Source organism: Triticum aestivum, chromosome 2D, assembly GCF_018294505.1.
Source record: "Triticum aestivum cultivar Chinese Spring chromosome 2D, IWGSC CS RefSeq v2.1, whole genome shotgun sequence".
NCBI classification, from domain to species: Eukaryota; Viridiplantae; Streptophyta; class Magnoliopsida; order Poales; family Poaceae; genus Triticum; species Triticum aestivum.
In genome coordinates, this window is record NC_057799.1 from 617981218 (window position 1) to 617994048 (window position 12831).

Here is a 12831-nt window from a genome sequence, read left to right on the forward strand (position 1 = left end):
AGTGTGGCTCGGGCATTTCATCGAACACCTCATGTGCATAGGAGGTGAGCTAGAGCACCAAAATGCCCTCCCCTCGCCGGCCAGAAAAACAGAGCCTTGGAGTGCTCTGCTCGCGGGCGAGGGGTATATATAGGCACCTCATTGGTCCCGGTTCGTGGCTGCAACCGGGACTAAAGGCCCCCCTTCTGTCCCGGTTCCAGCCACAAACTGGGACCAATGGCTGTGGGCCAGGAGAGAGGCCCATTGGTCCCGGTTCATGCCTGGAACCGGGACAAATGGGTCCATACGAACCGGTACCAATGCCCCACGAGGCCCGGCCGGCCCCCCGGGCTCACGAACCGGGACGTATGCCTCCATTGGTCCCGGTTCGTGACTGAACCGGGACTAATGGGCTGGCCAGGGCTGAACCAAAGCCCTGTTTTCTACTAGTGGTAGTCTAATAAGATTTACTACTTTGTGTAATACCAGATCAATCACTAAGTGAGGCAATTTGGCTCCGTGGATCTAGGGAGCCTAGAAATTTATTTTATTTAAAAAGGATATTTAAAAATTCCAAGACAATTGAATTTTCCCTCCGGTATAGTTATTCTCCACAAATATGTAAAATTCTATTAAATACTCTATTATGATGTGCAAGCTACGAAAGAAATCAAACAATTTAGCCTCAAAACAAAAAAATCCTAACTAGATCCGGTTGGCTGCTCTGGAGGCCAGGCCAGAGCAGAGTGAATCCGCGGCGACATGGTTGATGGATTTGGACGAGGCACGACAACGCGGTGACACAGCTTAACTACTATGTTGTGATTCAAGAGGTTTTGTGATGACAAAGGGGATTAAGTCGTTGATTGCGGGTGCTGATATGAGGGGGTTGTGCGGGTGTCCGTTTACAGCGAGACAATTGTCCCTCTCGCTATGAGACTATGAATATGTTTCTCCCGTTGCAATGCACGGGCATTGTGCTAGTAGTGAACCAAAAAGAAGCGCATGTGCTCCAGCCAGTCATGTGCTTACTTTGGTCTTTCGTATACATAAGTTGCCTCATTGGGGCTCAATTTGTTTGAGTTTTCCCAAAAAGATGCTAGCTGTTTATCAGGACATGACATGCTATAATTATAAGTTTTGAAGGGTTGCTGGTATTGGCCATGTGGGTGGTAGTGTCGTTGGCCAGCCTGGTGCGCGGCCTCGGGGTTAGCGTGGAGGTTTGAGCGGTGGCTCCGGATATGGTTGTCGGGTGTCGGTTCCGGTTGCTCGGGTGACGAAGCTGGCGGTTCGCCTGGTGCATGGCCTTGGGGTCGGTGATGCGGGACGCCGCTGGAAACAATCTTTCACGGTGCCAAACAACTCACAAGAAGCAACTATCTCTCTCAAGTGGCAAAGAACAGCAAGAAACACTCAAATAAATTGCAGCGAATAACTAGCTTGGTTTAAAAAGGACGAAATCCAAACCATGAAATTGATGAACTAAGTAGAATCACAAGAGGGAACCACAAGGATCATATATGAAGTGAGAACAGGCCATCCAATCGATCCGCACACACGAGCTAATATTCAACGATACTAGTGCTCACAACACACCACAACCTCACCGGCTGTCTACAAACATAAACTCAGAAATCTCATCCCCCTTTCACATGGAACAACCGGGGAGTACTTATACTAGAAGCACCTACTAGTTAGGTGTGAAAACAACTCAAAATGAAGGGTGAATTCATGACTTGTTGAGCCTCGCGATGTAATTAATTCCTGTACAGTTTGCATGGGAACTTGCATAACTTTTGACTCAAGACCTCAAATGATGCACCTTTTTTTAATGAAAGCTGACTTCAGACACCATCTTATGCAGCCACTAAAACGTGCTAGACCCTTTTAGAATTATTAGGTTTAGGTGTGAAGTTGCAGCTGGAAATCTAATGTGTCATTTCTTCCAAAATAGGCACTGGAAGCTTCTCAACTAGGACAATGGTTTTGCCCATTTCTCCCTTTGGCTGCTCTAATGGTTTATCATTTGAGCTAGCATGAACCTCACTCTTTGATGCCTTGGTCGTGATCTGGTCCACGTCAGTCGATGTGTGTGGTTTTCGTCTGTGTGTCAAAGCGGCGGCTCCGGAGATGGTTATAGGGTGTTCGTGCTAGTTTCTTGGGCAGCAGAGCAGGCGGCTCGTCTGGTGCGCGGCCTCAGGGTCGGCGTGGATGCCGGAGTGACGGCTTCGGTTTTGGTTGTAGGGTGTCGGCTACGGGTTACTCAGGTGACGTAACCGGCGGCTCGCCTCGTGCAAGTCTCTTCTACTTTTTCTAATTTATCGGGCCCTAAGGGACCGCGTTTCAAAAAAAGTAAGTTTTGAACAGCGTTTGAAATTTCAATCAAATTTATTACTGCTTCATCAAATATACATATTATAATGAAATCATTAAGCTTAATACTTCGGTCACGAAGCATGAAAACAAAATTGTTGAATATTGAAAACACAACCAGGCACGCACAAAGCACACCAACAAGAAAAGCATTTGTTTCAACTTTCAGAACAAGGGAAGCCACGTGAATCTCAAACGAAGCGATAACACTCCAGACATCAGCAGACAGTAACAAGCGAGTAGCATCCGCGGTGTCTAATTGACTCCCGCCTCTGATCCTCCTGACACATTGGGGCCTCTCGGTCGAATCTTGACGTGTTGCGAGAGTAATAGTAGCACGGTGAGTTCTCTAGCTACAACAATGTAATCATTGTACAGTAGAAACTACAACACTATAATCTCGACGTGTTGCAAGAGTAATAGCGGGCCAGAACCACCAATGGGCCTCGTGTGAGCCCAGTGAGTCCACATGCCCGGTTGTCCCGTGCAAGCCTCTGCGAGCTTGCAAAGGGGAAGAGAGAGAGGCCCCGCTGCCACCGCCGCCGACGGGACTTCACCCAGCGGCGCCTCTCAGCGGCGGGCAGGGGGGAAGGACCAGAGGGGGTTTGAGACGAGTTAGTGGCTAAAGTTTCCCCCGGACGCTCGCAGAGCGTCGCGGGAGGGGGGATGGTGTTGGCCGCCTACTAGTGCTCCATTCAATGTACTTATGCGTAAGTGGGGGGGGGGGTTGTCTACTAGCAACATTCAAGTCTACGGATGCATGTATAACTTTTGAACAGCATGTGAGCAGGGGCGGAGCTCTAGGGGCCGACCCGGGCCATGGCCCGCCCAGGAATTTGGCCAAATTTTTTTTACCTACATATCGTCTTAGCCCAGCCCACGCACGACACATCATCCCTATCCTTTCCTCTCGTCTCACGCACGCGTAGGCAGTCACGCACCTTCCCCAATTCCCAATTTCCTCTTCGTCTCAGCTAGTCCTGGCCATCTCAGGCCCGGCCCTGTCGGCCCACCCAGGCCCGGCCCTAAAATCCAGGGCCTAGGCCCTATGGGCTTGCCCATGGGCCGGGCTTGGGCCTGAGTTTTGAGCCCATCAGCAGGGCCTGGACGGGCTTGGGCTTGGCATATTGGCATTTTAAGGAAGAGGCCCGGCCCACGGCCCTAAGCCCTAAGGGCTTTTCAGGGCTTTTTACCAGATGGGCCGGGATTGGGCTTGAAAAGTAGGCCCGCTGAAAGGGCCTGGGAGGGCCAGGGCCTCAGTTTTCTGCCGTGGGCTTTTTTAGGCCCGGCCCAAGCCCGGCCCGGCCCGGCCCATGGCCAGATATAGTCTCAGCATGTAGCCACGCCGCCGACACTGACCGCCGTGGACAGGGAGGGAGCACCGTCCACTAGAGCGCTGCCCGCCGTCTCGCCCCTGCCCTATTCCCTCCCGCCGCTCATCGTCCACCGACCAATGCCGTGCGTGCTGCCGGCCATCTAATCTTGCGGCTGGCTGTTCTCCTCCAACTCAATGGCTGGCGCATGACCTGAGCGAGATCCCCTTCCATGTTCTGTGTTGGCGAACACATGAATTAGCCCCCTGCCGCATCACACTTCACACACGGGCACACAGCCCCAGGTAGCTAGCAGGTATAAATCTTCCCCCAAATTCTATATTTGATAAGCAATAGGCCTCCATACATCCAGTGATCTGTCTTGCTAGTTATAAGTAAAGACTGATGATCTGATCTTATGCAAATTGCAACATAGGTAGTCATGGGCAAGGAAAATCAGACTTAGAGAAGAATCGATTTGGCTTTTAGAAGGAAAAGAGATGACATAAGTGAAGTTGAGGAAGACCATGTATTGCCCTTAAGGTGAACCAGGGCATCACCGCCGCTTCCAGTATAGTTGGTTTGGTGATTTTCCATCATGTCTAGAGTATTTAGAGGACAAAAATTGTGTGTATTGTCTAATATTGTTTCGTCTCCAGTAACAAAAGAATACGTGAGGTGGTTCTCATGTCTTCACAATATATGGATTTGACAGTTGGAAGAGGGTTCATCGAAAACATTGTGCATTCTTGACCCACATAGGATCTGGACCATGCTCACCACACAACAATGCAGTCACTGGTGGTCATGCCTTACTGAAACAACCATGCCACACGGAGAATATTGTAGTTGTGAAGGGCAAGGAGAAAGTGCCAAGAAACCGTTTGCGGCTGAAAGTGTAAATTGCGGTTGTTAAGTGGCTTACATTCCAAGCTTTCTTGAAATGGTGAAGCTTCTTGCAGATAACTTAATAGTGCTTGATGGGTGAACTGTACTTTATTACACGTATTGTATATATTATATACTCCCTCTGTACGGATATACTTGTAGTTGGCGGAAACTAGTACAAGTTCCCCCAACTACCAGTATTTCGGCACATAGGGAGAGTATATCTCCTAGCCCGGTCTTTTAACATGCCCTTATGATGGCGAATTTGAAAAAAAAAATTATGCTTTTCTTTAGTCTGGCCCACCCAACTTTTGCTTTCAAGCTACGCCACTGCGTGTGAGCGTGTGAAATTTCGATCAAATAAATTATTGCTTCATCGAACATACATGATACAATGAAATCATTAAGCTTAATACTTCTGTTACCACTTTTGAGGTATGAAGAAAAAACTAGTTGAACATTGAAAACACACCCACGCACGCACAAGCACACTTCACGCATTCAGAACACCAGCAAGGAAAGCATTTGTTTCAACTTTCAGAACAAGGGAAGGCACGTGAATCTGAAACGAAGCGATAACACTCCAGACATCAGCAGACAGTAACAAACGAGTAGCATCCACACTGTCTAATTGACTCCCGCCTCCGATCCTCCTGACACATTGGGGCCTCTCGGTCGAATCTCGACGTGCTGCAAGAGTAACAAGCAGTACGGTGACTTCTCCAGCTACAACAAGTCTTGTACGGTAGAAAACAATGTCTAATTAAACATACCTCCTGCACGGCCGGCGCCGGCGCCGACTTGGGGGCCCTCCTCCCTGACCCCGGCGCGGCCGCAGCCGGCGACCCGGTCGACAAGGCCGAAAAACCTATCCTTGAGCTGGACGGCGAAGTTGGCCATGATGGTGGAAGTGGAGCTACCGAAGAGAACAGAGTGCAGTGCACACTGGCGATCTGGAATCTGAACCACGTAGGATAGCTGTGGTGCTTGATTTTGGTGGGGGGAGAATGGTGCGAGTTCTGAGAGCGATGCAGAGATCCCATTTATACACTACGCGGGCACCAAACGCGTCAGCTTTAGTGTTGCACCTCCATCTGTCATCATGCTTCATGCATAGCCGTACGTGCAGAGATATTCAGATCAATGCAGCATCGTTTACCACGCAGATCTTGTGCACAGTTGTTGAGTGCCAACTTGCTGATATGATCACTACCAGACTAATGGTAGCTGCAATTTGCATGGATGACATGATTCGAGGGGTCGGAGCGGGCCGGGCCGGGCATCATATTATCCGATGTCGTGGGCACTTTCCACCTATTCTCTCGAGATCTCAAATCAGGGCCAGCGTGAAACATTCTTTGTTGTTCGCTTATCGTACCTCTGCGAGCAATGTGCATAGTACAGAGTATAGAGACCAAACAATACAAATACGAGTAATAATGGCAAGACAGATAAACAATCTCCCAGAACCTGGCACAACAACTGTGCACGCGATGAGCTATTACGACTTGACAAACCATATTATAGTTCATAATTACAAAGGACAATATGTGAACTGGGCATAGCTCAAATGGTTAAGTTCCTCGTGCTGGAACCAGCCCACTAGGTTCAAATCCCACTTTTAACCAATTTTATTCTCTTTTCTTTTGTGCAGAAAACTCTCCAAAGCTAATACACCCCCAGGGGTCATCCGATCATCAATTCATTCATCATACTAATTACTCCCTCCGTAAAGAAAGATACGAGCCGAAAAAGAGCAGCACTGCTGTTATCAGCATCAGCTGCTCCGCCAGCATGAAGATCGATCGGGCTTAACTCATAGTACATCTGCAGTTCACAGAACGATGAGATAGGGAGCAGCAAGACCCAAGGAACATGGCTCGCCACTCTCTATGTGCAAAGTACCTGGAATGGAACATTGTGCTCTCCGACTATGTTCTTCTTTATCACCGCTGTCGTCCTGCCAACAACACCAAGGTATGAATACCTAGTCTGCATTCAGTGGCATAAATCATCATCAGAGCTAGGATCCAAGAAAGGAAAACAATATAAAGCCACAAACAAATTTCCTTCCAAAGTACTCCCTCTGTAAAGAAATATAAGAAGGGAGCACTAGTTAACTCGAGGTATGAATAGCTAGTCTGCATTCAGTGGCATATATCATCATCAGAACTAAGAATCGATGAAGGGAAAACAATATCAAGCCAGAACAATGTTCCTTTCGAGGTAATTAACTCGGTACGAGCAAATTTCCCTTTTGAGGTAAAAGATGGGATTACCTCAAGATGTTGCTCAGTCTCAAAAGGAACAACCGCTTGCAGACTTTTCGATCCCTCTGGAAGCACTACCTCTGAAATGATGCTGCTAGATGTCAAGTTGCTAGCTAGGCACCGTGGTGTGGGGTTCATACCTCTGAAACTCATCTAGTAGGACGTTCTTATTGGTTTTAACCAATGGGTGCTTTAATGGGAATTATTGACTGACCTGACCTAACCAATAAGAAGGTTCAGAACACGCACGCGTATCTTATTGATTTTTTGGATTTTGTTTCTTGTTCTAAATAAGAAACTTTAAACCAAAGTAACTCAATTTCATCAGTTGTGAATTTGCATACATACGTACGTATGTTCGTACAAAGTGATATTTTGGTTAAATTTCCCTTTTGAGGTAGTTGATGGGAAGATATGATTACCTCAAGATGTTGCTCAGTCTCAAAAGGAACAACCGCTTGCGGACATTTCAATCCCTCTGGAAGTACTACCTGTGATATTACAAGGTGTAATAAATGTCAAGTTGCTAGCTTTGAAACTCATCTAGTAAGACCTTATTGGTTTTCATGAATGGCTGCTTTCATGGGAATTATTGACTGACCTGACCTGACCCTAATTTACAACCATCAGCTCTCAACTAGTCAGTCTGCCACACCAACCAAGTGAGCCATGTCAGCAATTGACAGACACGTTACCATCGAAAATGCCATGTCAGCACCGCCAATCCACACCCGGCGCTCTGATCATCTCCAGCGAATCATCAAACAGAACCTTTAGCGGTTATATGGATTCTCCAAATAATAAATTTAAAAAATTCATTGATCGTACAACAAGAGTCCTCTTGTTGACACTAGAAAGTTTTACCACGTGACGTGGTCTACAAACAAACAAACAGACAGGCATCTCCTAGTTTGTCCAGCCAGAACGTTCAGTCAGACATCTCCTAGTTGCCTGACAGAAGTAAGAAAATTCCTGCTTCTTCTGTCAGTCCAGTAGTGTGGCACTAACACAGGATTCAGGCAACTCTTCCTCTTCAACCAACACACACCAAGTGAAGCAAATTAACTACCTAGATTCAGGCGAAGCAGAACAGATTGTGTGAATTAGCAAACCAGAAAACTTCAGGAAAAATAAAAATGAAATGAATGCGTCCGTATGTAGCCATGTTTAACTGTTTGTTTAATTCACATAAGAAAGAAAGAAGAGCAATATTTTCTAGTCCACCGCCAAAACCTGACCTTTTTGGTGACATTTACTAGCAAATCATCGTTAACAGTGAAAAAGAGCTCCAGGACCTTGTTGTACGACACTTATGTAAGCAAATCATCAGGCAAACAACGGGAGCCCTTCTTCTGTTTCCTTACTTCCTAGTAAGTACTCTTGTGCAAGATAAATAAATAAAACATAAGAATTAAAGATGCATTGCGCGACTCTACATGTACGTAAAATTTATTATACCTTGTATGAACTGAACCCCAACATCCAACAACACGTCTTAATTTTCTTTTCTTTCACAAACACAAACATACTCTACTTACTTGGATATCACCATCATCATCATCATCATCTATGCATTGCAAAAAAAGGACAGGGAGATTAGTTTACTACTTTTGCTGCTATGATGCAACTAACCACATACAAGCATTGATACAGGTGCCAGGCCAAGACACCAAGCGCACACAGACAATGCAAGCTCCCCTCCGGCATTGCCAACTATTATCAAAGTGAGAAGGATATGTATAGCAGATAGGGAGGAGAAAAGGGGTTGTACATACATACTATGTGAGGACCTGACCTGGCCTGCTGCATTTTTTTGCCATCCAATCCAGATTTGTGTACCAATCAGGACAGACTTCAAGATGATCGATGATATCAGTTAATACAGCAGGATAATTAGTACAAGAAATGCAAACACAATCTCTTAGTTACTGATGAATCTGCCTGATTAAGATAAACAAAATTTGGTCTTACTGAGTTGTTCATTACATTTCCATAAACCGTTCCACTAAATAAAGGGCATTAGGATCAGCAATTAATTATGTTGCCCTCCAATCCTATTCGAGTAGATCAACTCATAGTGCATGTGATTTATCATGCCTAATTATTACAAGCCTATACTAGACCAAAGTTAGCCGAATGTAACTGAGGCAAATAATGGTACTCAAAATTACTACAGCCAAACCCATTTGATCGCCTAACTCCGGCTGTTCTTGATCGGCTAACAGACATTTGCATCCATGTAGCACCTTGCTCCAAACAAAGACGACAGAATTGTTTCACAATGCCCTGCAAGCAGCACACCACGAATATCATCATTGGGGTCTACAAGTAAATTAAAACAGAAGCACAAACAACAAAAATAAGGGGGTGTGGCATCGTGGAATGAAATGGAATGAGCACTGTCTAACATGCTTGCAGTACCTGCTCCTCAAATTAGGCCATGTTTGATTTGGAGGACAAGGTTGCCATTTTAGTATCGCTCAGCGTACTTGACAGCCACTTCATCTGATGCCTGAGTACCAAAGTCCTCCTGAGGTGACTGGGTGCTAAATTTTATTCCACCCGATCCAAACTGATCATGTTGATTTCCAATGTGGCCACTGTTTGGCAAGCTCTGAGCAATGCCCGAACCAGATTGTGGTGCTTCAGGAGCACCAGAGTCCTGCGCTGGCTGAGTGTCAACCTTTTGTCTGCCCTGAGGAGGAGATCCAAACTGATCATGCTGATTTCCTATATGGCCATAGCTTGGTAGAGTCCGAGCACTGCGAAAGCCAGATTGTGGTGCTTCAGGAAGACCAAAAGGTGGCTGTGATGTCTGAGGTGCACCATACCCAGGCTGTCGTGCTTGATGAGCGCCGTACCCAGGCTGTTGCGCTTGATAAGCACCATATCCTGGCTGTTCCGCTTGGTGAGCGCCATACCTTGGCTGTTGGGCTTGGTAGCTATACCCAGGCTGTTGCGCTTGATGCGGGCCATATCCAGTCTGTTGCGCTTGGTGCGAGCCATACCCTGGCTGCTGCCCTTGCTGAGAGCCATAACCTGGCTGCTGCGTTTGCTGAGAGCCATACCCTGTTTGTTGCGCTTGCTGAGAGCCATATCCTGGCTGTTGCGCTTGCTGAGAGCCATACCTGGGCTGCTGCGTTTGGTCAGAGACATATCCTGGTTGTTGCACTTGCTGAGAGCCATATCCTGGCTGTTGACCTTGCTGAGAGCCATACCCTGGCTGCTGCGCTTGCTGAGAGCCATATCCAGGCTGCTGCGCTTGCTGATAGCCATACCCTGGCTGCTGCGCTTGCTGAGAGCCATACCCGGGCTGCTGCGCTTGCTGAGAGCCAAACCCTGTCTGCCATGGACGAGGTGTGCCAAACCCGGCATGTTGAGTCTGATGAGAGATATGCGTTGATTGTTGCGGTTGAGGGGTACCAAATCCAGACTGCACCGGTGAATCCGAGCTAAATTTAGGTTGTTGCACTTGAGAAGCACCGACTGCTTGCTGCCAAGGACGAGAGGAACCAAACTCCGGCAGATGACCTTGAGGCAGGGACGTCCCAGGTGGTGATCCTTGAGGAGAAGGAAGCCCATATTGTGATGTATTAGAAGCACCAACTTCTGTTTTCTGAACTTGCTGGCTTCCAAACGCAGGCTGACGGGGTTCAGAAGACATCCCCTCAGGTCGCAGGATTTGAGGTACAGCATTGCCATGATGAAATGGTTGAGAACCATAGCCCAGTTTGCCTTGGTTAGGTGCGTAGCTACCCGGCGTCTGATTAGATGCAAATCCAGGTAGACTCCGAGGGCGATACTCTGGCCTTGGCGAAGGAGGTGGTGGCACTGGCTTTTCATCAAAAGCTTGCTCGATCTCTTCCTGGCGATCAGCAGTCTTGAAAATCTCAACAATACACTCACGGAACTCAGGAGGAGCGACAACACCGCCTCTGGCCATGTCCCTCACCAGGTCTCGTGCTCTATCCAATTCCCCTTCCTTGCAGGACGCCTTAACCAGGATCTCAAAGGTGGCCGTGGACGGCTTAATCTCCTTGTCAGGCATCCTTCCATACACCTTCAAGGCATCATCAATCCGGCCAGCTTCTGTAAGCCCTTGAAACATCCGATTGAAGAAAGCGATATTGAACTTTGGCCCGTGCTCCCTCCCGTCCGCCATTTTGTGGAAATACTGCATGGTGTCATCCACACGGCCATCCTTGAAGCACGAGTCGACCAGGTAAGTGTAGGTGTACACATCTGGAAGCACTGACTTGCTCTCCATCTCCTCGAAGAGCTGCTCCGCCTCTGCTAGCATCCCGTTCTCGCAGAGCTTCCCGATGATGTTGTTGAAGCAGGCGACGTCCATCTGCACACTCTTCCTCGGCTGCCTGTGGAACACCTCGATGGCGTCCTGGAACCTGCCCTCCTTGAAGCACTGGTTGACCATGACAGTGTAGGACTCGCTGTTGACGCCGATGAAGCTGGGCGGGTTGTGGTTGTCGACCATGGTCTCCCACAGGTCGTGTGCCTCCTTGTGCTTGTCGTGGCTGAAGAGTGTCTGGAGCAGCACGTTGCAGGTGGCCGGCGTCATCTTGAACTTCTTGTCCAGAAGGGAGCTGTAGCTGTCCATGGCCTCCTTGTCCATGCCTTTCTTCCAGTAGCCCTCCATGAAGCTGGTGTGCACGACGCCGTCATAGACGGTGGCCTTCTCCCGGAGCTCGTCGAAGAGCTGGAAGGCCTTGTCCCAGTCGTCGAGGGCAACGTAGCCGTCGATGAGGTTCTTGTAGACGATGGAGTCGGCGCCCTGGCCGCGGTTGAGCATGTCACGGAGGAGGTCGAGGGCGTCCTGGACGCGGCCGGCGGCGACGAGGCCCTTGGTGAGGTGGCGGTAGGAGACCGTGGAGGGGGAGAAGGAGGTGAGGCCGTCCAGCATCTCCTGGTATGCCTGGAGCGCGTCGTCGACGCGGGCGGCGTCGCAGTGGGCGAGGATGAGGGTGTTGTAGGAGACGACGTTGGGGACGATGTTGGAGCGGCGGAAGAAGAAGGCGAAGAGGGCGACGGCGTCGTCGGGCCGGCCGGCGCGGACCATGGAGGCGGCGACCGCGTTGCAGGTGAAGACGGTGGGGCGGACGCGCGAGGAGACGGCCGCGCGGGAGGCGGCGGCGGCGCCGTCGAGGTCGCCGGAGCGGATGAGGGCCTGCACGCGGTTGTGGAGGCTGAGGCGCGGGCCGACCAGGGAGGAGGTGGTGTCGGGGAGGCGGGGCGCGTTGGGGTCGCGCGGGGGCGGCGGGTTGGAGGGGTCGCGGCGGAGGGCGTGCAGCGGCGGCTCGATGCGGAGGCGGCGCTTGCGGCGGCGGCGCTCGGCCGCGGCCTCCTCCGCGGAGGAGAAGGCGAAGTGGCGGGCGGGAGAGAGCAGCGGGGCGGGCTGGGGGTGCGGGGCGAGGTGGGATTGGGAGATGGAGATGGAGAGGCGGCGGAGGAGGAGGAGACGGCGGTAGGGCGCCGCCATGGTCACTTCCGGCGGCGGCTCGGGGAGGGGAGGGGAGAGGAGGAGCGGGGTAGGATTTGTGTGTCAACAGAACCAAATGGGCTCAGTTTTGCTTGGTTTGTTTTGGCCCCTCTCCTTTTCACTCTTGGGCTTGTGTTTCACTCTCAACTCAAATGCTCTAAACCCAACCTTTTTTTTTCTCCTCACCCTTTCCATTTCTTCTGTTTTTCTTTCTTCATCACCATTAATGCTAAAGAGGTCCCGACGTATGATAATTTTTTAGGCATAGAGGCATGAGCTAAAATATATAACCCTACTTCAACAATCTGGATTAAGCTTTAAATAGGTGAAACATGGTTGAATATTTCATATTGCTCTTGTTCACCAATAGCGGTTGAAAAATAGCACGCTTCTTACTGAATAGAAACACTAACTAAATCAAAATGAAGAACACGGTGCAATAAAAATTAGTATTGTCATACCAAAACAAACTTCATGGCCCAATATCCTGAGCATGTTGATATGTTTATTATCG

The 12831-nt window shown here is 49.1% G+C and overlaps 2 protein-coding genes across 3 annotated transcripts; both read right to left on the minus strand.

The window, feature by feature from the left end:
• Window positions 1-4890: 4890 nt before the first annotated feature.
• LOC123050438 (uncharacterized) lies at window positions 4891-5560 on the minus strand. Its single transcript, XM_044473232.1, has 2 exons — window positions 5327-5560; window positions 4891-5243 (listed from the first exon to the last, which is right to left on the minus strand). Exons 1-2 carry the CDS (start codon window positions 5451-5453, stop codon window positions 5047-5049), a joined length of 324 nt encoding a protein of 107 aa, XP_044329167.1. The 5' UTR covers window positions 5454-5560; the 3' UTR covers window positions 4891-5046.
• Window positions 5561-6109: 549 nt separating this feature from the next.
• Window positions 6110-12403, minus strand: LOC123054998 (pentatricopeptide repeat-containing protein At1g10270). 2 transcript variants are annotated; one of them, XM_044478888.1, is made up of 8 exons: window positions 9313-12403; window positions 8795-8828; window positions 8603-8675; window positions 8362-8390; window positions 8062-8118; window positions 7246-7314; window positions 6459-6545; window positions 6110-6380 (listed from the first exon to the last, which is right to left on the minus strand). In XM_044478888.1, the coding sequence occupies exons 1-8, from the start codon at window positions 12315-12317 to the stop codon at window positions 6240-6242; spliced, it is 3495 nt and encodes a 1164-aa protein (XP_044334823.1). In that variant the 5' UTR covers window positions 12318-12403; the 3' UTR covers window positions 6110-6239. The 2 variants fall into 2 exon arrangements, with proteins under 2 accessions (XP_044334823.1, XP_044334822.1); XM_044478887.1 differs by lacking the exons at window positions 6110-6380; window positions 6459-6545; window positions 7246-7314; ... (1 more) ...; window positions 8362-8390; window positions 8603-8675 and having other exon boundaries at window positions 8769-9109; window positions 9245-12402.
• Between the last annotated feature and the right edge of the window lie 428 nt (window positions 12404-12831).

Coding starts and splice junctions, on each gene's coding strand:
- LOC123054998 (XM_044478888.1), bottom strand. CDS start 12,317: ATGGCGGCGCCCTACCGCCGTCTCCTCCTCCTCCGCCGCCTCTCCATC. Junction 8,676..8,794: donor GAAATGTAATGAACAACTCA/GTAAGACCAAAT, acceptor ATCATCTTGAAG/TCTGTCCTGATTGGTACACA. Junction 7,315..8,061: donor TAGTAAATGTCACCAAAAAG/GTCAGGTTTTGG, acceptor GTAATATCACAG/GTAGTACTTCCAGAGGGATT.
- LOC123050438 (XM_044473232.1), bottom strand. CDS start 5,453: ATGGCCAACTTCGCCGTCCAGCTCAAGGATAGGTTTTTCGGCCTTGTC. Junction 5,244..5,326: donor CGGCGCCGGCCGTGCAGGAG/GTATGTTTAATT, acceptor TTACTCTTGCAG/CACGTCGAGATTCGACCGAG.